General features: G+C 48.4%; 1 protein-coding gene across 7 annotated transcripts in view; it reads left to right on the top strand.

Moving 5' to 3' along the window:
• Positions 1-26,047, top strand: part of MYO9A (myosin IXA) — a 1,154,601-nt gene that overhangs the window by 974,511 nt on the left and 154,043 nt on the right. For all 7 annotated transcript variants that reach the window (XM_069624659.1, XM_069624658.1, XM_069624661.1 and 4 more), the window contains 2 exons: positions 726-837; positions 3,448-3,509. In XM_069624659.1, the coding sequence (XP_069480760.1) occupies positions 726-837; positions 3,448-3,509 (174 nt within the window). The remainder of the gene's footprint in view (positions 1-725; positions 838-3,447; positions 3,510-26,047) is intronic.

The following is a 26,047-nucleotide window of genomic DNA, read 5'->3' on the forward strand; positions in this document are numbered from 1 at the left end:
TAGAGGCTGAAGGGCAGCTCCCAGCACCGGCTGAAGGGCAGCTCCCAGCACCGGCTGACGCCCAACTCCCAGCAGAGTGTGAATGTCAGCCATGGCAGAAGCCTAACTCAAAACTCTGACCATAGACTATACCGCAACTTTAATCTCACACCATGGACCGAACCCAACTTTCTTGGGCCAAACCTACATGAGTTGCTTTAATCCAAAACTAAAAGAACACCCTAAGCCAGCTCCAGTTCACCTCCCAATCTGAGGGCCAAGTGCCTATAGAGACTAAAAACAACTACTGAGTATTAATGAAACCGAACTTTCACTTCACAGAATAGAAAAAAGATCTCCAGAAACAAGTGAGGCTCCACCTATTCCTGAAAGATAATGTAACCCCCTCCTAAAAGGAAAATCTATTTGTTGCATGCATAATGCAACCGTAAACTGCTATCATATATTAAAGATAACAGGAAGAAGTTAGCCCCTATGATGAAGGATTAAAGAGGAGAAAGGGGGCTCTGTCTTGGGAATGTGGTGTCATTTTCTTGTCATTATCACTGCAGGAAATTAAAAGTTACCCCGAGACGAATTTACCATGTGTTTTGGAGTGTCCACACTCTAATAGGAATCTTTTTTTTATTGTGATCTATGATTGAAAACCTGCATTATTCTCACTTGCAAGTGTCGTCAATCACCTATTCATTACTGTCTCCCGGTCTTTCCACTCTTTTTTGCAGTTGGAAGAACACATGGGGCATATCTTTAAGGCAACACAGTACAGCATTCCCACTTACTGCGAGTTCTGCTCCTCTCTCATCTGGATCATGGACCGGGCAGCTGTATGTAAATGTGAGTCTTCCTGTCATTGTCTTGGTTCCTTTGGTGGAGGCAGGGGTGGCCATGAGTACCTTATCTCAAGAGGCATGTAGAACAGGAACTGTGCGTGGGCTTCTGACCTAAGGTGTGTGCTCCAACAATGGGCATCCTCTTGGTGTTACATGCTAATTCTGTGTATACTATAAAATACTAAAGACTGCCTAATCCACAACGAGGAACTGTCGCATGATGGCAGCATGATTAGTTCATCACACTTGGGAAATTTTCTTTATCCCTTTAGCTAGGTAATGCATCACTTGCGTGGAAGAGATGTAAGTAGTAGAATATCAAAAATGATCCTTTAATCGGTTGTAGAGGTGTCACAAAATGAACATGTGGTGTTAGAGATTTCCCAACAAGGACCTCCCTCTTAGTATCCATAACTTTGTTTGCAAGCATATACCACCACTTTCCCCTTCAAACAATCTCTCTTCCACCCCAACCCCCAAGTACTATTCTGCTTTAAAATAGAGAGGATTTATGATGCTTTTTAATGTCCTTTTTTAAATGTATTGGGGCGAATCCCCAGATGTCATCACTTCTTCCCTGGGGGGGGGGCCTTCCCAGGAGGCCAAGCCGATACCCGATAGTCCCTCTGGGGGTGATACTCAGTGAGTGGATATCATGGGGAGGGAAACCCCCTATGGGAATAGTGAGGGCCTGGGAAGAACATGCTATCCTCATAACCCACCTTACCCTGACACACCTTCCTACCCCATGACACCAACCACTATCCCTAATACTCCTATATGTTTTTGTAGATCTATCAGTATAGGAAATACTTGGATGAGGAAGAGCGTATGTTCAACCAAGGAAGGGTATCCTATAAGTACTGAGACGAAGGAGAAACCAATTGAAGAAGAGGAGCGGAGCCTTTCAAATGGCCCAGCAGAACCAAAGTGAGCATTCTAGCTGTGTCCTAGGAGCTATGAAACAACCTGGCATTAAAAGAGAAGAGGTACAACCAATATTGGCAGACTGGCCCTGGAGAAACCGGGAGATTTGAAGCCGGACAGACCAGAAAAGCCAAGGGAGTGGAGACCGGGACGCTTACCCACAGGCAGAAGTGGTCCTGAAAGGTCTGCCGTGGACGGACCGGCAAAGGAGGAGAAGCAATGGGTCACCAGACGATCGACGAAGCTGGTATGCCTGGTCAGCAGGAGACGTGCCGCCCGGTAACAGAGGAATGCTGCAGAGCCACTGCAGCCCCTGGAGAAGCCAAGACTGACCCGAACAGGAAGCCAGCGAAGCCCACAAATGACAATAGGACGCCGATAAGCACCCTGCAGAGTTCTCAGTGGCTGGGACGGTTGGGGGCCCCCCAAAGGGCAGAAGATTAAAGAAAGATGGGTCTGGCACCCACAACCCATACAAGCAGCCTCCTAAGCCATCTTCCTTGTGATGGTACCTGGCAGGGGAGTGAACCAGGTCTGCCAAAACCCAGAGAACAGGAAAGACTGGTCTGAGACCCACCGTTAAGAAGAATCTCTTAAATCGCCGCCTTCCTCGCAGTTGCTGGCAGGGAGTAAACCAGGGCCCATAGAATTCAGAAACCAGTGGGAGATTTGCAAGCCAAAGCAAAGGGTCAGAGGAAGGGAGTCATTCCCCAGCTTTGTGAACTGTGACAAAGAGCCTGCGAAGGGCCTGGGGAAGGGAGTCATTCCCCCAGCCTCCGTGAACTGTGACAAAGAGCCTGGGAAGGGAGTCATTCCCCCAGATTTTGTGAACTGTGACAATGAGCCTGAGAGGGGCCTGTGGAAGGGAGTCATTCTCCCATCCTTCGTGAACTGTGTCAAAGTTCCTCAGAAGGACTTTGGGAAGGGAGTCATTCCACAGCTTTCGTGAACTGTGGTGAAGAGCATGGGAAGTGGCCAGGGAAGAGGGTCATTCCCCCTACCACAGTGAAACTGCAAGCCATACCCCCCTGGTGTTGTGTATCGTGAAACAAAGCAGGAGAAGGCCCGGGAAGGTAGTAATTCCCCTGGCACCGTAAAAGTGTTGAGAACAAGCTACCTCCAGGAACCCAATAGTGAGGAAAACTGTGGGCAATACTATGGGCAATAAGGAATGTTTGAGTTGGAACATTTGAGTTTGAACTGAGAACTGTACAGCATCTCGAACTGGAACATTTTGTTGTATCCTGGAAAGGAACTGAGATCTGGACAAGGGGGTCATTCTCACAGGTGCAGTTCCCACCTGCCAAATGGAACTGGAACCCAGTGTCCAGAAGAAGGGAGTCATTCTTCTGGACCAAGAAGATCCAGTATCTCTGTAGTTTAGTTGCTAGTCTAAAGGATCGAGGCAGGCAACACTCTTTTTCATATACTTGGACATTCGGACAGATTCCTTAGTTCCATAGTAGAGGCAGGGTAACCCCCCTTAGAGTTAGGGAGAGATAGGAACCAATAAAAGTCTATGCCAACAATCATGCTACCTGTGTCAGTCCCCTCCTTCTACACCCTTACAGTATAGAACATATTGTTTTTGTATTGGGGGATCTTGTCTGTCCGTGGGTATACTTTTTGCTACATGTAAACGGTCATATAAGTGAATCTGCACTAAGCATTATTTTTATATTTTCAGTATGCAAATATGCCTGTCACAGGAAGTGCTGCCTACGGACAACCACCAAGTGCTCCAAAAAGGTAATGACCTACTGGCAAACAAGAGAGTGGACAAGTATTAAAAGCTCCCAGCATTAATTTGTGTCATTTGGTGCACCACAGCAAAATCCTGTTCTTTTTATTTCATCTTTAATCATTATGATTTGTATAAGGGGAGTTCACCGAGGAAAGGGGGTTAAAATTGAACATAGTCACACCCAAGGCATCATTAATTCCAGGGATGTAGAACAAGTGCATACACAGACTTGCATCTCCAGCTGTTTTATCATCGGAATTCGAGTGGACACACTGTTAGACTGTCCTGCAACCGATTTGGCAGTGTGGCGACAAGGAATGAAGACACTGACCAAGTGGTGCCCTAGTTGTTGCTATAGACTTTAATTAATGATAAACCAAGCCGATCTATCCCTAACTCTAAGGGGATTTCCCTACCTAAACTCAGGTGCTCATTAGGAAGTCTGAGAGTCAAAACCAAAAGACACCGTCTCGGTTACAAAGGCTCGTACTCTATCCCTGTCACTACAACAAAACACCATAAAGTCCAGCGACTGTTGGTAATCCAGGAGAATAACTCCCTTCTCCTGTATGTAAAGCGTCCAAAAGCCCCTCAGGTTGTTCAAAGCAAGAGCTCCATAAAAGTTCTTGGTTCTCTGTGACCCAACAGAAAATCATTCAATCAAATAAAGCTCTTGTGGGGCTAGGAGAATGAGTCCCTTCTCCTAGCTTGTTCCCCAATGTCTTTCACAGTTCTTAACAAGGTTTGTAGCTCCCTTATGGAGGTTTTCACAATCTCTGGGTTTTGCACAATTCTCGATCCGCCCCAACTTCGACGATGAAGCTGTTCCTGGAGTCCCTCTTGATTCTCCAGTACCACACTTTTGTGGAACTGGACTGGGAACTGTATCCCAAAATAATTTACGGTTTTCTCTATGGTTCAGTCTTGTAACTTCCCTAGCCCCCTCCCAGACTTGTGTGTTCCCTTTACTTCTCCCAGGAAACTTTTCACATTTTTCACCATGGGTTGCAGGTCCACACTTCTTAGTTCAATTTCTTCCTTTAGTAGTCCTCTGCGTCTCACCTATTTCCACCTCACGTTATTGGGGACCACCTCGGCGTAGATGTGGGAACCCTCGGTCCCGTCGCAACAGGTTACGCCTGTTCCACGGTCTCTCACTCTCTCCTGACAGTCACCTATGCATCTCTGCTGTAGGCTACGGTAGGCAGTCATGGCACCGTTGTCGGGCCAAACAGTTCACCCACTACAGGCCATGCCACCACCTCTAAGACGGTGCCACTACAGGTCGTGCCAACACCAAAGCCCTAGTTTTCCGCCCAAGCCGATAACTGAGCTGCCGGGCCGTTACCCCCCATTCCAGCCCATGGAACGGAGGATGAACACCACAGTGACAATTGTTTTTTGACCAAGTAATCAAGAAAATTGGAAGAACCTGACGTGTGAATCTACCGACTCCTCCTATATGTTTTCCGCTTCTGAAACAGAGCCTCAGCTGGCAAACTCTTCCTCGTTCAAACCAACAGCGCCGGTCAGGAATGGGATTCAGCCTGTATGGTGTAGGCCACCCACCGCTTAGTGCACCTGTCTTTAAGTGTTTTAGATTTAAAAAGCTTGGAGAATTCGCAATGCCGTTTGACGTGATCACGTGGAAGGCAATTGTTACCCTCAGTGTGCATCTTTCCAGGGACATTTTTTAAATTTGTAAATTTAGCGGCAGTAGACAAATACCAGTAGAAAGGAAAGTGGAAAGAGGTATTCTACAAAAGGAATGTAAATGTGGAAGACACCCCGCTCTCCCTACTGCAAAAGGCAGAAGCCTGGTGAAGGGTGCAGCCAGCCGTCGAGAGGAGACGTCAGTCGAAGCTTCAGACGGGTTTGAATAATCGTTCGTCGAGATGGCTGTCGAAAGGGTAACAATATGAAATATGAATATATTTCAACTGCAATATAAATCTAGTAGCAAAGCTACAACTCTGCATATGCGACCGACCACAGTGGCGGAAAAACAAAACAGAGGGACCTCAACACATCAAGGATCATGGCTACAATACAGGTTACACAGGGATAGTATTACAAACATGCCCAGTCAACATCCCTTTTTCGAAATTCGAAAACAGAATGCAATACTCTGCACCTGCCACTAGATGTCAGCCTATGCCCAGCATGTGAGTCTAAGCAGATCCACAAGGCTCAGAAATAGTTATCCTCTTTTGTATTTTTTTTTTATTTTGTTCCCTGACGATGGTCTCCTGTCCGAAATACATTGGGCCACTTTTGGTTGCCTTTGTCTCGTCAATAAACCAATCACTGGCTTTTAATACTATTGGACATTGATGTATTCTACAACATATCATTATTAAACTGGACATCATCCATAATTGGAACGTTTTGTAAACAATTTAGTAATTCTTGCATGTGATTCACATGTCAGGTTCTTCCAATTGTTCTTGAATACTTGGTTAAGAAACAATTCTCAATGGTTTTTCTGGCTCCTAGTGCAAAGAGAGCCGTTTTTGGCTACAGGACCAAATAATCAATTTAAGATATCTGCAATGCACATACATTTCCTTGCGGTGACCACTTTCTATGCATTCTGTCCACTTGTCTTGCCGTCACGAGTGGAGGCATGCCTTGAATCATAAAAATGTCATATGCGGACATAGCTAATCTCGTAGCCAAAAAAGATGAAATATTAGGTTTTACCTCTCAAGAAGCAGACTCAATCATTAACCTTATCAGAGAGACAGGCATTTCTAATGCATCTTCGGATCCAACAGCTAAGATTAAAAGTTTTGAACGTTTGATCCGTTGAGAAATCATCAGAAAATTACATGCATCGACTCTCACAAGGTATTATCGTGTCCAAAGGATACTAAGAATGCTAAGAATATCATTAAGACCTACTCTTTGCAAAGAGAATAGAGAATTCATCAGCAAATGGGAACACATTCTCAATAAATGTTCCCTGGACTTGATTCTTCTAACCATCCAAGAGCTTTCTAAAGAATTAGATACTTTGGCCAAAGACATTTCAGAACTACAGTCAGAGCTAGTACGTACTTTAATTCCAACAGATTTAGATGCAATCTTAGAAGATATCAATAAGAATGTATCGATTACTTGCTTCTTAATGTTGAATAGCCATTTCCTAATTTGAAAAAGCAGAGCGCAGATACTCCATTCCCAACCATACCTTACTTTTCACTGTTATTTTTTCCTTCTTTTCTTGTCACATTTTATTTTGTTCTATTGTAATATTCGCTATCGTTTTTCACTGTACACACAATCATAAACTGGAGTCAATTGTGTTGTGTTCACTAGATGTATAGATGAACTGCTTAGTTTGCTACCACTTTATTTCTTTTCATTTCCTAAGTTGGTGACATCAGTGATGAGTCCTTCAGAGTCCTCACGAAGAGCCTGCCTAAAGTCTCCTCACAGGAGGCCAGGGAAGATGCTTCCTGATTCTGACCCTGGGGGTGGTATAAGCCGGGAGGATCACCCGGGAGGAGAAGGGCCCCAGGGGAATAAAAGGAATCTGTTCGGGTTAGGTGCTGTATTTAAGGACATATCATTGGCACTGGAATATGTAATGGCTTGCTGTCAGAGAGAGCTTTTATTTTCCTAAGCTAACTATCTGTATGGGAGTGAAAACAATCATAACTAGTTATGTATTGAGAGTAAGAAACCCCTTTTAAAGTCACTGGCATTCATAGGGATGGAAACCTTCTATGAACCCCATGGAAATAAAACATTTAAAGATGAGTCTTTAAATGTTACCAATTTAGACTCTGAAAATCCTGACTCCTCTGTAAAGCCAAATCCTTCATTGAATCCTTATAATACTCCTTTAGGAAATATAAATAAGGAAAGAATTGAACTTGGTGTTGATGATTCCATTAGAAAAACAGTTTTACATTGTGAACTTCAAGTCCCACAATTCCTCCAAAGTACTGGGACGAAGAGGAGGGCTGCAGAGGCACGAGACTGCAAGTTGCAGCCTATTAGGGGTAATGACCCATACCTGACAGAGACTGGGAGGCATAAAAGGCCCCCTCAAGTGCAGGCCATAGAGAACAGCAGCAGCAGAATGTGGTGTAGTTGTGATGCCTCCATGTGGCAGCAGCAGTTAGAGGAGAGCAGAGACGCTAGGACAACCATTGCGTGCAGAACGGATGCTGGTCCAGGCAGGGTCTCTTCTGTCAGTGACCTTGATTGCAGAGGTTGCGCAGCGGGAAGCGTTGGGATTGATGGCTTTCCCCCGGAGGACCACAGCGGCAAGCGCACAATTTGAACGTTTTCCCCATTGTCCGTCAAGTACCGGTGGCAGGTGATCACTGGAGAGCTGTGGGAGCGAGGAGAGATCCTCTGTTGACTGGCACAGGCTGTGGGACTCTGAGAAGGAGAGGTTGCTGGGCTGAGCAAGAAAGCAGAATCAGAGGACCTGGAGGCTGTGAGGCGAACAGGTGCGCATGCCAGACCGGGTGAGTTCACCATTAGTTGTGACACCGAACCCCACCCATAACCGCCCGCTGGCCAGGTCCAGGAGCCTAAAGCACATGAATAATAACAGAATCAAGTGTAAGAACAAACATGTTTTTGAATACCAAACTGATGTAAAGCAGAGTAATTATTCTTTAGCAAACCAAGCCGACTCAAAAAGTAGCAGGAGGCAGAACAAGAACTTAACTATCAGACCAGAAGGGTGTCATTGTATCTATGTGGGTCAGATTAAAGGCCAACAGTGAGAGGGTAATAACCTGAGAAACCAATACAAACTACTATTGCTAAGGCCAAAAGAGAATCATACCAAGGCAAGTTATAAAGAACCAACATTGCCAAAGCCAAGAGAGGGCAATTAAGAATTCAAGTGTTTGTAAAGCCTATTGCCCATATGTAAAGGAGACCATAAGAGGAACTGGCATAACCCCACATTGCCAAATAAGTCAAAGCGTGAGAGAGAACCATTGTCAGCATTTGGTTAATGCAGAAGTGGGTAAGTAAGAGTGGCAGGAGGGCTGTCCTTCTTATAGAAGGTATTCCAGAGGAGTGGAGCATAACCTGCATTGCATGTGGCTATCACAAGTGTGTAACAGACAGCACCAATGTGTTTCTTATTTTCCCTGAAGAAATACTTAAAATTGATGTTGTGAAGCAAAAGACTCTGCTAACATATTGGAAAATAACCTTTACCACAGAAGTACTTGTAGTTAGTAGTTTATTTTGTCCTGTCAGGAGAGTACACATGGGCAGAGAACCTTGTAGCAGTAGGCCTGGCAGGTGAGTGGACCAGGTGGAAGTCATTGAAGTACTTTGGTGTGGTTTAAAGTATTGAAGTTGTAGCAGAACCACTAAGATGTTTTTGTGAACTGTTACAGAATCATCCTGACAAATTAATATTGCTGACGCAAGTGTTGTGTGAACTATTGCAGAATTATCTGATATTGTCAAAACAACTGTTTTGTGAACTGTTGCAGAAATATCCTGAGAAAGAAATGTTTGTTGATCCTTATGAACTATGGAAGTATTCTTTGTTTATGAGAAGAAGTTTGTTTTGAGATCTTCTTGTCACAAGTGGAAAGAGGAAAAACTTTGAACATTTGTGAACTGTTGGTTGAATTCAAGATGGAACTTTGGTTATCAAGTTGGAACCAAAAGAAATGAAGTAGAACTTTGTTACAAGACAGGATTTACTATCCTTTTGGAACTATTGAATAGAATCCTGCTTGAATCTGGAGAAGGGGAATTCACCCAGATTATAAGGAGAGGCTGGGATCAGGTTGTGAACATAACTGATATGTGTTTTATTTGAACTGCCATATATAACCTTATTGAGTTTGTATTTGTTTATTATTTGTATCGCGCACCTAACCCTAAGGTAACTGGGCGCTGGAAAGCTTCTGCATGTTACAGGTATATACATGGGACATCCACATTGGGTCGACCAAGGTTACAGGTAGGTCTGGCAGTCAATAAATACAGAGTGGTGAAGACATGACGATAATAAATACAGATGGCAGCATGGAAACAAAAACGGTGAAGACACGACTACAGAACAACTGGAAGCATCTATAGTAGTAGTACCAACTAAGGCTTCAGATGTTAGACTTATCTGTGAGCCAGCCTTTACTCTAGTTCTGAACGCACAGAAGGAGGGTTCCATTCTGTTGATGGGAGGCAAGGAGTTCCAATAATTAGCAGCTTGGACAGGGAAACTGGCACCTCCTGCAATTTTTAGGTTAAACCTAGGAACTGAAAGGAGATGTGTTTGGGAAGATCTGGTTGGGGGGCGGGGTGGGCTGGTTGGTATTTGTTTAACCTGTCTGACAAGTATCTAAGAGCAGAGTTTGACAGGCATTTGTGGGTGATTGCCAGGGCGCGTAGTGTTAATCTTTCGCGCACTGGTAGCCAGTTAGATTTCTGTCTCGGGCTCGACATGTGACTGGATCTAGAAATGTTTAGAGCAGATCTTAAGGAGTTGTTTTGTAGGACCTTGAGTCTGTGGAGATTCAGTTCTGAGGATCTTAGGAAAAGCGTGTTGCAGTAGTCTATCTTAGAAAGCGCTAAGGCACTGGCTAACGTCATGAAATTAGTGGGGGACAAATATGATTTACAGGCATTGATCATCTTGTTGGTGTAAGCTGTTGATGATGCAATGTAGCTGACTTGTTTCTTTAAGGACAAGGTTGAGTCCAGATAAACTCGTAGTGTTTTTATTTCCTTCGCAACTTTAATCGGGTTCTTGTCAATGTTAAAGGATGAGTATTGCAGGTAAAGTTTGCTTAGGTGAGCCTGCATGCCGACAATCAAGAGCTCCGTTATTTCGTCATTGAGGCAGAGGCTATGGGCAGCCATCCATGCCTGAATTTCTAAGTAGATGTCATTAATTAACTTATAATTATCTTCGTAGCATCCTGACAGCGTGATGAGAACATGGGTGTTATCTGCGTAATTCGTGTAGATGACACCCATGTTGTCAAGGCAGTTGAAGAGGAGCTTCGTGGAAATGTTGTATAGCGTTGGTGAGACGCATGAGCCTTGGGGCACCACACTGTGAATGGGGATCAGATCTGCTGAGGGTGAAAAGACTCTGGTGGTGCGGTTGGATAAGAAGGATTTAATCCAATTGGAGGCATTGATGGAGAAGGCTGCTGCTGTGGTCAGATGTTCAGTGAGGATCTGGTGATCTGCCAGGTCAAATGGAGCTGAGAGGTCCAACAAGAGAAGGATGGCCAATTTGCCTTTAGCTTGTACATGTGTTAGTATGAGATAACACTTACTTTTGACACTCTCTAATGCTATCAGATTTGGATTTAACACATTGTTACCTCCAGTCACGTGACTATAACTTCCGTAACATTTTATTTTTACATGACATCGAGCGGTTGACGTCATCACGCATATGCACGCAAAGCCATCTTATCCCTTTACTTAAACACAGTAAGTGACACGCCACAAACTTTAGTCCGTGCAATAATTAATAGTGGTTTTTGGCCCCCAAACTACAGGTAAGACCCCATTGGGAATGCTTCATCTAATACGAATAGACTTTCATTGGACCACTTTTGGGGATTTCCCCTTTGTTTTCCCCTTTGCACTATTTGTATGTTCAGAAGTGGTTTGTTTTTCTACATCTACTGTGTTGAACATTTTTCAGGGACTCCATTCACAGACCCCCCCACATATGTGTCTGTTTTTTTTAACTTCGTTTCTATTCCTAATATGGTATTGCACACTATATCAGTTCATTTGACTTTTTCTGGATTTTTATTTTACAGTCATGAAGACATGACAGATTAACTCACAGGCAGGTAGGATACATGCTGTCTGAAATGCATTGGACCACTTTTATTGACTTTGTCTCGTCAATAAACCAATCACTGTCTTTTAATACTATTGGACATTAATTTATCCTACAGCATATCATTATTGAACCATACATCATCCGTATTTGGAACGTTTTGTAAATAATTTAGTAATTCTCATGTGACTCACATGTCGGATCCTTCCAATTTTCTTGATTGCTTGGTCAAGAAACAATTCTCCCTGCTAACCGACTGCTGACATATTAGAGAGAGCCCTGTTTTTAAAGTGTGGCTTATTCATAGCATTACGGTACTGCAACTGTAGGACCAGTGTCCCGCCCAGACAGTCAGCAGGTGTTCTGTCTATGTAAATCATTCTGCTAAGAGACTAACTCCCGTCTGATCAGATATGGATACTTAAGTGCCCCATTTTACACTGGACATTGCCGGGGACTCGACCACAGGTAGAGTCACGATTTATGAACACAGAAAAGAGTATTGACTGAATATCTTACTTACGTTTAACCTCCACAAGATTGTATTTACCTTCACAGAAGGTAACATTATTTTCCTAATGTCTGTTTCCTCTTCAATGTTGGGTTATACTATAACTTAATCGGTTGTGTTCCCCTCCTTAGAGTTGGCCTTTACTGTTTTCATCATTGCTATCACTAGGTGAGGAAGGGAAAGATTGCAGGAAACCCCATTGCTTTGTTGATATAGTGTGTCTCCAATCCACTGACCAAAGAGCGGAGAGATTCCAGCCTACTGTAACAATTTCTATCACTCAATTCAGTCAAGGCAAAGAGAAAAAAAGCAAGAAGCAGATAACCTGGCGTGTTAAAGATATGAAAAGACTCCGATCACTTTAAGGCAGCCACGCTACACAAGTATCCCATCATGCCACCAAACTTCAAATGTTTGAGAGTTCCTAGTGGCAGCACTGGTCTGTGGTTCTAATGGATTCCTTCCTCCTACAGATTCCTCATCTATGATACTCTATCTCCAGCACAAGCAGCCTTTGAAAACTTTGTTGCCACCAGGAGGTACTGCACAGCTGCATGTTGCCTCTGCTCTTTTTCGTTACACGCCCCACGCGGGACATATTGGTGTGGCTGCGCCCCATGACTCCAGTTCCATTTTTTCAAACACTAAGTACGATGCATAAACGCCAATTGGCTTGCTAATTTGTAACAGTGTTATGCCTAACCCGTGGAAGGCTTCTGATTTCAAGCCCTGTGTGGATTGTGGGTGACAGATGTCTGCCACCAAACCCCACAGAATCTGCATGTTTTGCTAGGGGGAAGAAAAACATTCTGCAGGATTGTGGGTCTTGACAATCCAGGTACCCAAAAGCCCTATGCAGCATGCCGTAAAGTTATTACACTTTTGCCACAGGGATTGCAAGAGAACTCTATAGAAGTGGAGAAATAAAGAAGGCCACTGTCCAGTCTAGAATGACTAGTAGAAGCAGAAGCACCGAAAGAGATCCCACTCATCAAGCCCCCCCCTTGAGGCATCATTCTTCTCCAATGAAGAGACTCATCAGAGGAATCTTCTCCCTCGCTACCGTTTTCAACCCAATCCTCCACTCGGGAGGAATGGAAGGATTTATGGGTCACTTGTAAAAGCTGGCGGGAATCACTTACGAGACAGCGATTACATGCCTACAGGACATGGAGTTAAACTGGTTCCCTACTGCTCTGTCCATGAGTCGAGCTCACATTACCCTCTCCCCACACCTCTTCATGTAAAAAAAAGGTTTATGTAAAAAATTTCTCACAACTTTGATGAGGAGGGTGATCCTACCCCATTTGAGATAGAATCCCATTCCTGCAGTGGGAAAGGAGAATTCCCAGAAGAGTTCTACAGCAAGGGAGAATACTTTCTGGACTTTGCTGCAAACCGTCAGAAAACAAGCAGCCTTGATACCTCCCTGGAGCTGGACATATTTCCAGCACCAATTCTGGGCAAACCTCATGCTTCTTTTCAGAAGATGAATGTGGTAGAAACACTGGTGTTATCTGCACACACCAGGCCCAAGGTTCAGTCCAGTACCACTGTCTCATTGCTTCTAAGCATAGCAGCAACAAACCCACACCACCAAGTTATTTGAGGTAGTGCATGGCTACTGTACAGTTTTGCCTGTCATTGAGGGGAAGAAGTGTCTGCCTGATTCTCCACCGGTCTAGGAAACTGATGTGTTGCCAGATTTCTGTCGGAGACCAGAATCCACTTACCGTAAGGTCCAACAGGTGAGTGCTCCAGCCCTTCTCTGTTGCGTCCAGGCTAACCATCAGTTGGGGCCAGGGTTGCTAAAGCAGCGCCCCTCGAAGTAATTTGTCTTGCATGGGACCACCATACAAGGTCTTGAGACCTGCAAATGGTCTGAAATGTTGCCCTACAACTGAGACCACTGACTTCGAAGTAGCCACTGTAGCAACTGCATGTGTAACCAGACATCCAGCACCACCAGAATGCAGGAGACCGTTGGACCTAGTAAGCGCAGGAAGGTGGAGGCCGGAACCAGCTTCTATACGAACAGTACCCATTTGCATTACTCAATGACTCTTAATACAAATGCTCGCCAGATCTTCTCTTTTTGTTCTAGCTCCAGACTTAATGATTCAGCTAGATCGAAAAGCCTGTGAGGAGAGCTCAGTCCTCCAATGCCCCAAAGCACTGGGATCCCCAAAAAGGTAGAGCGAGTGCAAGACAGCCGAAGACGCGACAGATTATGCTGCAGGCTGAAAATACTGCAGGAAGTTGTGGGTTGTTTGGGTGAGGTCAGAGGAGGTGGCGGACCAAGAGATCAGCAGGAGGAAGGATGGTGGTTAAGAGTGTGGTGGAAAATTATAGGGCAGGTGAGGTATTGGTTTGTTAGTGTAAGGGGTAATGTGTTGTGCGTGTTCCTGTAAGACTAGCGAGTGAGAAAATTAGAGTGTAGGAAGTGAATGTGAAGTGGTTGTGAAAGTGAAAGGTGTGTGGGAGGGAGAAGTCGTGTGTGTGTGTGGGAGGGAGAAGTCGTGTGTGTGTGGGAGGGAGAAGTCGTGTGTGTGTGTGTGGGAGGGAGAAGTCGTGTGTGTGTGTGGGAGGGAGAAGTTGTGTGTGTGTGTGTGGGAGGGAGAAGTCGTGTGTGTGTGTGTGTGGGGGAGGGAGTAGCAGTGTGTGTGTGTGTGTGGGGGAGGGAGTAGCAGTGTGGAGGGGTAGTAGCAGTGGGGCGGAGTGGGGAGAAGGGAGTAGCAGTGTGGAGGGGTAGTAGCAGTGGGGCGGAGTGGGGAGAAGGGAGTAGCAGTGTGGAGGGGTAGTAGCAGTGGGGCGGAGTGGGGAGAAGGGAGTAGCAGTGGGGAGGAGGGGAGTGAGATAGGAGGGAGTGGTAGAGGGGAGGAGGGATTAGTAACATGGAAGGGTAGAGGCAGTAGTATGAGAGAGATATCAGAGCGACTGAGGAGGAAGGTTGCAGACAGCAGAAGGAGTGACGGTGGGTGGAGTTATGAGTAGTGGAGAGAGACCAGGAGAGGAACATCGGGACAGAGTGTCTAAAAGTGCATCCCAGATCCGTTATTAGCCTCTAACAGACTGGTAGTGTAGAGATAGTTTAAAAAGTCCCTGAGGGAATCTAGATGGATAAGGCAACCACATTTAGGTTATCCAAGTCATCTTAGAATGTAGACAGTAGGAGTCAGTCTTCTGTAGATACTAACCTGGGGCTATGGACACCTAGGTTAGGATGGTTAACACTATTGCTAGACGAGAAAGGGAGGAATGGCCCTAGCACCCTGCTGAATCCTTGAATAAAAACCCTTCAACCGTCTGTGTATTGGAGTATTCTTTGGGCATCTGTGACATAACCCGGGTTGTTCCGCTGTGCTAGAGCTATTTTCATCAAAGCTCCCACTATGAGTACTTGCCTCTGGGTTCTGGGATGAATGGTTATTCAAGATTCTCCCCATGGTGCTTTTTTAAAAAGATCTTTTGTTTTAGTGTATTGATTTCCTCAAGCAGTGCATTTTGAGTATTGGTGTACCATGTGCTGTCCTAGTACAGCTGGTTGTAAGAAGAGGCGCAGGAGATTCAAGCTCACGCTGGATCGCAAACAGTTCTCGGGAGCTCTATTTGGCATTGATGATTCTAGTATTGTACGTGACACTTTTAGTTTGGAGAATCAGCTGTTTGTATTCCCTCGCTAAGGAAGTAAAACAAGTTTTATCAGAAGCCGATGGGTAGTTCCTACTTTTGTTTCCACCTCCCACTTTTTTTTTAGGAAAGAACTAACTTTAATGTTCTCAGAAAGCCATGTTTTAAGATGGCAGGTTTGGCTTTACGTCGGGTGAGGGGGGGGCCACAATGTTAATGGCCCGAGTGAGGGTTTGATTGCAGATGTCTACTAGAACATCAGGGTCCCCAGATAAGGGCATAGGGGTGGAGAGCTCCTCCAGCAGAGGCAAGATGCTAGTTTTAGTTATGTCACATGAACTTAGAGTGTGGGGGCAAAGGCAAGGCCATGGTTGGCGAAGGGTTTGCCACAGGAATGGTGAATAAGAAAATATTGTGATCAGTCCAGGGACAAGGCAAATTGGATGTGACTGCGACATTGCAGTTTAAGTGCCCTAGCCAGTTCATTGTTCAGCCTTTGACGTGCGTGGGATTGAGGATACATTGTAAGAAGCCTATCGCTTTAAGGGAGTTCGCTAAAGATAAGGCATTGGTGTCAGTGTTGTCATTAAGGCCCAGGTATAAGTCACCAAGGAGTATGGTTTTAAAAGACGGCTTGGAGAAAGGGAGGAGGTGCAGAAGCTCCTCTTCAAATGAGAGCAGTGGGCCTCTGCACAATAGACCAAGTACATGGATATTGTTGTAGTGTGAGAGATACTTAATAGCTCCCCTGAAGATAGTCGCATTACAGAATTCTCTGATGGCAAGTGAATCTCTGGCAATAAAGGCTACCCCTCGTCTCTAGTCTTGGGTCTGTCTTCACAGTAGATCGTCTATCTGGGAGGGATGGCTGGGCCTGGCCCACTGCATTGTGGAGCCATGTTTCAGAAATGGCTAGTAGGTCGAGGTTATTAGATGTAATAAGGTCTGAGATGTTGTGAGGGTAGGCTATTAGCGATCTGACATTCACAAGAGCTCCATTTAAGGCAGTCACTGAAGAGGCCAGCGTGGGCTTACTGTGCTTAATTTTCCCCTGAAGTTTATTGCTAAGGTTGTTCCTAAAATGTATCTTACAACTTTTTATATTAAGGCTTTTTTGTTACTTTGACAATGTGCCTAAGACAAGCTGTTGGCAGCTGTCTGATTTTTACCGTTTTGTGTTATTTTTCCCCTGCACTTTTGCATTTACTGCAAATGGCTACTAAAGGTGGCTAGCACCCTAAGATTGCGTGTACAAGATTGTTTTGCTTGTTCTTTGACCTTCTTCCTACCTTCTCAGGTAAGGAAACGCCTTATCTGGAAATCCCTTTCCTGAGGAAAGCTGTGGCTTTCACAAGCAAAGGGGATTTATGTTTGTGGACCAGGGTAAGGGGCTGGGATGGTCTAGACCCAATCCACATCCTCTGGTGCCCGAGTCTGTCACTAGGCAGATGTGGTGACCAATGGTTGTCCCTGATTGTACCACCCCAAGCTATTTCAATTTTGCAGAACCTTTCCATTGGTGGATTTGGGCTTTCTCAAAGCTTGAGTCTTGGATAATAGGAGGGCTCCTGCAACTGTTCATCAGATCACTGTTGGCGCTAAGACTTCTAGGAAGATGAGCAGCCCGCTGGTGACCCAAGGACGACCCCTGCAGCTGACCAGCATCAACTCCAGTGATGAGCCTGGTTTAGCCCTGCTCCTCTGCCTGATTGCAAGAAGACCCTTGTTGGTGTTTAGATCCCTGGACCAGTGGGAACAACCAGTCTTGACCCATGCTGGAGGATCCTGCTGAGCATTCACAAGTGTCCCTGGACCAACCAGCTCTCTCCTGGGCTACTTTGCTGCAGCCATTGTCGTTCCAATCAGAACCTTGGAACTTTGCATATCTCCAGCTAGTGCCACATGTGGCCTGCTCCTGCATTTTCAGCTGTATCCCTCAAAGGGAAGCTGTGCTGGGGATGCTCCTGTGTTCACCACTGTACGATCGCCTGTAGCCGCCTGTCTGTGGTAACTTTCTTCGGATCTTGTCGTCTTCGTGTCCTTGAGGTGGCTAGTCTCACCCACAGAAGTCTTCCTTTTTCGTCATTTGAGTCTTCAAATGGAAGCTTTCTGGAACAGATTCCTGTGCACCGCGACCAACAGAAAATAAAATCCCTTGAAACAAGATATGTCTGCTGTGTAGACAACCCTCGCAGTGGGAACAAGAACAGAGGTACAACCATAGGGTGATGTGGAGCCTGGAGCATCTGAAGCTGAGGGGTAAGTATAGATACCTGTTGCTTTCTCCCCCTGTCCCCAAAAGTGTATTTGGGCTAAAGTCCTGACCCTAAATCACTCTGCCCGACCTGATCTTTGCTGGTGGAACCTGTGTTTAGCATTCTTCCCTATGTCATGATTCACAGAACTTGCCCCTTTTGGACCTCCTGGTCCCGGTCACAACGGGGCTTGCACTCCTTGGTACTTCCCAACATGGCCGTTTAACGTGGTACGCCTTCCACCAGCCTCCACGGCGGACGTAGCACATTCTACAAATAGTCTGCGGCCCCGCGCATCTCAACGCTATCGCTGGTAGTGACTAGACTTGTGCTCCGTAGTTCGCTGAACTATTCTCCTGTTCCTGGACCCTCTAAATTCCCATCTCCCTTCCTCCCTCTTCTCTCTACCTTGCTTCCTGGATTTCGTGTACTGCCTCCGAGTACACCTTCCTTGTTTCCTGGACTTCCCGGAGCCTCCGTGTATCCCGTGACGCTGAACGCACGCTGGAGCCAGAAGGGGTTCGCGCGGGCTTGTACAAAACACGATCCGTACTCAAGAAAACTCCCTCCAAGAAATCCTGCAAGGATCGATCTCAGGTGAGAAAGGGGGAAATCTGTGACCGTTTGAGATGCCAAACGACCGAAGTTGAATTTAACATGGAAGCGGCCGTTCAGGATATTATGCGTGGCATGCAAGAATTACCGACTGAGGTGCAGAATTTAAAGGCGGAAAACGCTGCATTAAAACAATTAGTTTTGTCCCGTGATTCTGCTACAAAGGAAAGCGTACTACTGGGCGGCATTGTAGACAAATATGATGGTTCTGCAAAAACCCTTATTGGATTCCTTGATTCCTGTTTAATCCACTTTACCTTTAAGCCCTACTACTTTTCAACCCCCGGGGCTAAGGTGGGCTTTATAATCTCACACCTCTCCGGAAATGCACTAACCTGGGCTACACCTTTAGTCAATTCTGGAGATGCCCTCCTGGATGATTACGACAGATTTTTACAAGCCCTTAAGACCATGTTTGATCGCCCAGAACAGGTCTATAGCGCCCAGGAACGTCTACTTGATTTTCAACAAGGACCCCAGGACATGCTTACGTTTGTAAGGAACAAGTTACTTACCTGTAACTGTTGTTCTCCACCATGGGTCTGGCATGGATTCACATGCTCATGAATATTCCCCGTCGTCAGGCCGGGAATCCTCGGTATAGAAAAAAATCAGTATCAGTTTAGTTTCTGATCTGTCTTTCTTAGTAGTAACCAATCACTGGTCTCTGGGTCATACTGCCCCCAGCCAATGACTGCCCTCTCCCTAAGCCCGCCTCTGGCAGCCATCCTCAGATTTGGTAGCACGTAAAGTGGCAGTATGACCAAGTGAAGAGCCGCAGAGGGGTAGGCGGGAGGGTTTGCATGTGAATCCATGCCAGACCCATGCTGGAGAACAACAGTTACAGGTAAGTAACTTGTTCCTTCTCCAGCATGGGGTCTGGCATGGATTCACATGCTCATGAATAAGAGAATACATAGCAGTACACACATGCACAACAACGGGAGGTGGCAACAGGCTCAACATTAAGCAATACAACAACTCAACATTAAGCATCTCTTACCTCCTCACCAGGCTCACCTTAAGCGAAAAGGTTGCGCAGCACTGCTTGGCCGACCCTGGACTCCCCCCTGGAGTCCCGATCGACGCAGTAGAATCTTGTGAAGGTGTGTCGACCGCCACGTCGCAGCCCTGCAGATGTCCAGCAGGGGCACACCAGACAGGAACACCGTGGTAGCAGCGATCGCTCTGGTCGAATGGGCTCTCGGACGGCCGGGCAGCGGTCGGTTTGCTAACCGGTGACAGTGCATGATGCAGCCGGAGAGCCATCTGGAAATGGAAGTCTTCGAGAGAGCCTTCCCTTGATTCACAGTCCCAAAGTTCACAAACAGCTGTGATGTCTTCTGAAAACTCTTCGTGCGGTCCACGTAGAACTTCAGCGCTCTAGCTACGTCCAGCGAGTGCAGAGTCCTTTCAGCCGGCGACGAAGGAGACTGGAAGAAAACTGGCAACACCAAGGGTTCGATGAGGTGGAAGTCCGATGGCACCTTGGGCATGAAGGGGGGGTGCGTCCTCAGCACCACCCTTGTGTCGTGAAACGTCAAGTATGGCGGCTTGCAAGATAGGGCCTGGATCTCTCCCACTCGTCGTGCGGAGGTGATGGCCACGAGGAAACACTGTCTTCCACGACAGAAACTTCAACGGTGCCGAATGCATAGGCTCAAATGGGGGCCCCATGAGCCTGTTCAGCACCACGTTGAGCTCCCACGCCGGGGCAGTGGCCTTCACCGGCGGGAATGATCGAAACAATCCTTTAATAAATTCCTTCACCAGTCGATGAGACCACAAGGACGCCCGTCCCGTAGTTGTGGTGTATCGTGAGATGGCGGCCAGATGTATCTTGATGGAAGCGTGAGCTTGTCCAGCCTTGGCCAATGACAGTAGGTACGGCAATACTTGGGGGGGCCGTAATCCGCAGAGGGTTAATCTTCTGTGCACAGCACCAGACAGAGAACCTCTTCCATTTATGTCCGTAGCACTTGAGAGTTGAGGACGCCCTGGCCTTTGCAAGAACCTCTCTGCAGTCGGCCAGGATGTCGTACCCTCCAAACTCTAGTGCTGCAGGAGCCAGGCCTGCAAGTTCAGCGACTCCGGGTTGTGGTGAAGAATGGCGCCTCCTTCTCTGGAGAAAAAGTCTGCGTCCGTCGGCAGCTTGACGGGTGTGGACGTTGACAAGTCCAGAAGGTCTGGGAACCAGATCTGTCTCGGCCACGGCGGTGCAACGAGGTTCATCCTGCACCGGGACCTCTTGAGCTGGTTGAGCCGGAGCAGCAACAGCAGCGGAGGGAACGCATAAAGAAATAGGCCGTCCCAGGGGAACGAGAAAGCATCGCCCATGCTCCTCGGCTGGGGAAACCTGCTGGCGAACCTCCGGCACTTGGAATTCGTCCCCGTCGCGAAGAGATCGATTTGGGATTCGCCCCATCGTCAGAAGAGTCGATCCACTTGATCCTGGCGTAGTTCCCACTCGTGGCACGAGCGCAGCTCTCTGCTGAGTGAGGCGGCGATCGTGTTTTTTATTCCTGCCAGATGAAGAGGCACCAGAAACATCCCTTGGGCGATGGCCCAATGCCACAGATCCTGGGCTTCCTTGCATAGGGCCGGGGATCTGGTTCCGCCCTGCTTCCGGATGTAGAACATCATGGTGGGGGTGTTGGTGAAGATCCTCACCACCTTGCCCTTGAGGGACGGAAGAAAGGACCTGAGGGCCCAGAACACTGCGCGGAGCTCCAAGACGTTGATGTGGAGTGACTTCTCCTCCGGGAGCCAAAGGCCTCTCGCGTGAAGATCTCCGGAGTGCGCTCCCCAACCTTCCAGGGAGGCGTCCGTCGTCACTGTCACCTGGTGAGCTGGGGTCTGAAAGTCCGTGCCCGCCGACAGATGAGAGCGGGTACCCCACCACCGGATCGCCTGACGGAACGTCTCGTTTAGAGGGATCCTGTTCTCGAAGCTGCCCGTCCACTGGACCCAGCAGGCGTCGAGGAACTCTTGTAAGGGGCGCATCCGAAGCCTGCAAAGGCGCACCAGATAAATGCAGGAGGACATCATCCCGAGGAGGGACTTGATATATCTTACCCTGGCCATGTCTGTGGCCAGCAGATGCTGCACCTTGCCCAGAATGGTCCTGGTCCTTTCCTCCGACGGCGAGACCAGCCGCGCCACTGTGTCGAGCTTGGCTCCCAGAAACAGGGCGGCTTGCGACGGAACCAGGTGGGATTTTGGAAAGTTGATGGAGAATCCCAGGTCCGTGAGCAGCTGGACGGTCTTCGCAGTGTGCTCCACGGTGAGCTCCCTTGTCCTTGCCCGGATGAGCCAGTCGTCCAGGTAGGGGTAGATATGGATCCCCTGTAGGCACAGCCGCGCCGCCACCGGTGCGAGGCACTTGGTGAACACCCTGGGTGCCGACTTCAATCCGAATGGGAGGGCCTTGAACTGGTAGTGCCGCCCTTGGACCACGAACCTGAGGAACTTTCGGTGTCTTTTTAGAATGGGGATGTGGAAGTACGCATCCTCCAAGTCCAACGACGACAGGAAATCGCCCTCCTCCAGCTGTCCCAGCACGTGCTGGAGAGTGACCATCCGGAACTTCTGTGCCTTGATGTACTTGTTCAGTCGTCGCAGGTCGAGGATGGGGCGCCATCCTCCTGTCTTCTTTTTTACGAGGAAGTACCTTGAGTAAACTCCGGAGCCCTGAAGCCTCTTTGGGACGAGCTCGATGGCACCCTCTTTGAGCATCGCCCTACTTCCAACAGTAGGTGAGGGACGTGATTTTCCTTCCTGGCCACGGGTGGAACGCGAGGGCACTTCTTCTGAAACTCGAGGGCGTGCCGTTGGGCCAGGGCGTCCAGCACCCAACGGTCGGTGGAGATGGACTCCCACACGCTGACGAACCTCGCCAGCCGGCCTCCCACCGGGGTGCTTCGGCGGGAGCCCGACCCCACGGTCGGTTCAACCTTGTTTGGAGGCCGCCTTGCCTACTGACCTCCCTGTCAACGACGACGGGCACCACCTGACTTGCCGCGTCCCCTGTAGGCTTCCTGGGCTAGGCGGTACGTGGAGGAGCCACTGCCGGATCCCTTGGAGGCACCTTGTCTGCCTCCGGAGCTCTGAAAGGACGGCCGTCGTTGTTGGAGCACTCCTAGTGCCCGGGCAGTCTGTGTGTCGGTCTTGATGGCCTGAAGGGACTCATCAACCGCCTTCCCAAACAGGTTGTTCCCGTCGAAGGGCATGTCCAAAACCTTGGTTTGTACTTCCTGGCGGAAATCCGTCGCCTTGAGCCTTGACTGTGGAGGGCGGATGACTGTGGAGGGCGGATGACTGTGGAGGGCGGATGACTGTGGAGGGCGGATGACTGTGGAGGGCGGATGACTGTGGAGGGCGGATGACTGTGGAGGGCGGATGACTGTGGAGGGCGGATGACTGTGGAGGGCGGATGACTGTCGAAGGCAGAGGACTGTGGAGAGCAGATGACTGGGTAGGGCGGACGACTGGGCAGGGCGGATGTGTGCCCAATAGCGTCTGTGAAAAGTAGAATTTAGAAGTGTGCCCAATAGCCTTTGTGAAAAGTTGAATTTAGAAGTGTGCCCAATAGCCTCTCTGTTAAAGTTAAATTTAGAAATGTGCCCAATAGCCTCTATGAAAAGTTGAACCTAGAAGTGTTCCCAATAGCCTCTCTGTGAAAAGTAGAATTTAGAAGTGTCCCCAATAGCCTCTCTGTGAAAGTAGAATTTAGAAATGTGCCCAATAGCCTCTGTGAAAAGTTGAACCTAGAAGTGTCCCCAATAGCCTTTTGTGAAAACTGACTATCGAAGTATGCCCAATAGCCTCTCTGTGAAAGTTGAATTTAGAAGTGTCCCCAATAGCCTCTCTGAGAAAGTAGAATTTAGAAGTGTTCCCAATAGCCTCTTTAGAACATTTTAGAAAACACTTGAATTGACCATATAACCCACCATATGCTTACTCTCTCCTTTGCACCACCACTCAACTAGAACACAGAGATACTATGACACCATTCGGTATAACTGTTCTCATACCAACATCCGTCTCATACTCCACATCACTCTATGTAAACACTGCTGGTTACACACCCCCAGCCAGGCGTTCTCCTCAGGCCTAACGCAGCCACATCCGGTCTGGATTAATCCTGCCAGAACGAACACATACTCCTGACCCCTCAACCACCACACCTACCGCTAAGAAGCAGCTATTACACGAATACCGCACAAGCTGCACACATACATGGTGCCCACACGCACCTTTGACTCTCTCTACTCCCTCTACTGATCTGAACTTCGGTTCCCAAGGGCGTTCAACCTACCAGCGCCTTCAGACCATACCAATGGTATATAAGGCGCTATATAAATGCAAAATAACAATAACAATTGAGCCATCATCGACGTCTCAGGCAAACGCTGTTGCCCAACTGACGGAAACCGGTGTCGGCGATGTCCGTTGCCACCGTGATGGCGTGGTCCGAAGCAATCTCACCTTCCTGTAGGATTTCGAGGGCCTCAGCCCTTTTGGCATCCGGAAGGAAGTCCAACAGAGGGGCGATTTTGAACCACAACTCCCTGTCGTAGCGGGCTACGATAGCCAGGGTGTTGGCCACCTAGATCGTCGTCGCTGCGGATGAGATGACCCTTCGTCCCATCGTGTCCAGCTTCCTGCCCTCGACGTCCGGCGGGGAAGTTGATGTCGAGGCCGATGCCCCCCCAGCTTTCTTCTTTGCTGCCGCCGAGACGACCGAATCCGGGGTAGGTTGCGCCCGAAGGCACAAGGGGGCAGCGTCGGGGACCCGGTAATTCTTCTCGTACCGGTCCCTCTTTGCCGGTGCCGTGGCAGGGTTCTTGAGGAGGGCGAGCCCCTCATCCCAGATGTCATCAAGAAGTGGTACGGCGAGGACCGTCTTCCTTTTAGCCTTGCGCCGTTAGTAAAGGAACCCTTCCTTCTTCTTCTCTTCTGGGCAGAGCTGGAAAAGCTCGGATGCCCTGGAAATCATGGCATGAAAGGATCCAATCTTGTCGGGTGGGGACGCCCGAGCAGGGGGCAAAGGGGGACACGTCCCGTCGCCTCCGTCGTCATCTGTACCTGTCGTAGCCGTGTCCGTGCCTGTATCATCCCCGTGGGTAGTAGACCGGGGGGGAAGGCAGAGCAGGCCGCAGAGGTGGGAGAGGTGGCGTAGGATGCGTCGTCCTCCTCTTATGCGGTGGACTTTCCGAAGGTCCTGGCTCCGGTTCCCCCGTCGGGTCTGGCTCAGGTACCTCCGTCGGGGGGAGGGGCAACCTTGTCCTTATCTCCGAGCATAAGGACTGAATCGCTGACAAAATGGCCGCCGAAGTGTCGTGCGGCGTCGGAAACGACGGGCACGAGGGCTCTTGAGGAACCTCGTCGGCGACACCGTCGCTCTCGTCGGGATCCCTCCCGATGGGCCTCTTCCACGACTTCGATGAGCTCTTCAGAGGTCGTGTCCGTATCCATGATGGCCACCTGCCCCTCCCCCACCTTTTCCAATGAGGACTTCGTGGGGGTCTTTTCAATGGGCCTGAAAGACTCCCCCCTCCGCAGTGGCAGGGAGACTCTGGGTCCTGAGGTTGCCTCCACTGGCGTAGCCTCCACAGGCTGAGCCAGGGCCGCTGCAACATCCTCAATCGAGGTCTTAGCAGGGTGAATTAAGGCCATTGTCACCTTCTGTATGCCTGGGGCCTTCACCTTGGGGGGAGGGTCTGAGCCTCGCTCCCCCTCTGCCGGAATCTTTGAGATCGACCGGGGCCTCTCCAGAAGCTTCGCCGGGTTCTCGGACTTCCTCTTACCCGAGCCAGAGCGTTGGCTCGTGGTTGATGGCGCCGGGGAGGATGCGCCCTGCCTGGCAGCCAAGGAGCCCGACCGTTCGGCGCTCCCGGTGCCCGCGGACTCGCGGTGCTTGGCCTTTTGTTGGGCCCCCCACGCCGGGTGCCCTCACAGGACTTAGAAGACCGCTCGGACTTCTTTTTCTTCTTCTCGTCTGACGGCTCTTCCCTTCCAGCCAGTTGGCGAGACGGAGGTGGCGATCCTTCATGGTCCGCTCCGACATGTTCCCACAAAACGCACAGTCCTTCTCCGTGTGCGTCTTGTCCTCATGGAGACAGTAGAGGCATAACGAAAGCTCGTCCTCCTTGAAAACATTCTGAAGCTGGCATCCAGGGCAGGTCCTGAACAGCTTCCCGGGCGTCGAGCTTCCTTTCTCCTGGGCCATGTCCGGGGTAGGCCTCGGAACTTCTGGAATCCTCCAAAAGCGTAACTCAACGAAATCTTCACCCTTGAGCGGCGTAGAAAACTCTGAAACGGATCCCCGTTGATCGGATGTAGAAACGGTGGAGCTTGAGGCTTTATTTAACAGAAAAATTAGAAAAAATCTCCTGAAAAAGCGCGAAAACGCAGCAAAAGCTCGAGAGCTACAGCACGAGGACTCCCAACACTTGAACGTGCGGTAAAAATCTGAGGATGGCTGCCAGAGGCGGGGCTTAGGGAGAGGGCAGTCATTGGCTGGGGGCAGTATGACCCAGAGACCAGTGATTGGTTACTACTAAGAAAGACAGATCAGAAACGAAACTGATACTGATTTTTTTTCTATACCGAGGATTCCCGGCCTGACGACGGGGAATATTCATGAGCATATGAATCCATGCCAGACCCCATGCTGGAGAACACAATTTAAACAATTGGCTAAGGAAGCGGATTGGTCTTCAGAAGCAA

Source organism: Ambystoma mexicanum, chromosome 11, assembly GCF_040938575.1.
Source record: "Ambystoma mexicanum isolate Mex_15411 chromosome 11, UKY_AmexF1_1, whole genome shotgun sequence".
NCBI lineage: Eukaryota > Metazoa > Chordata > Amphibia > Caudata > Ambystomatidae > Ambystoma > Ambystoma mexicanum.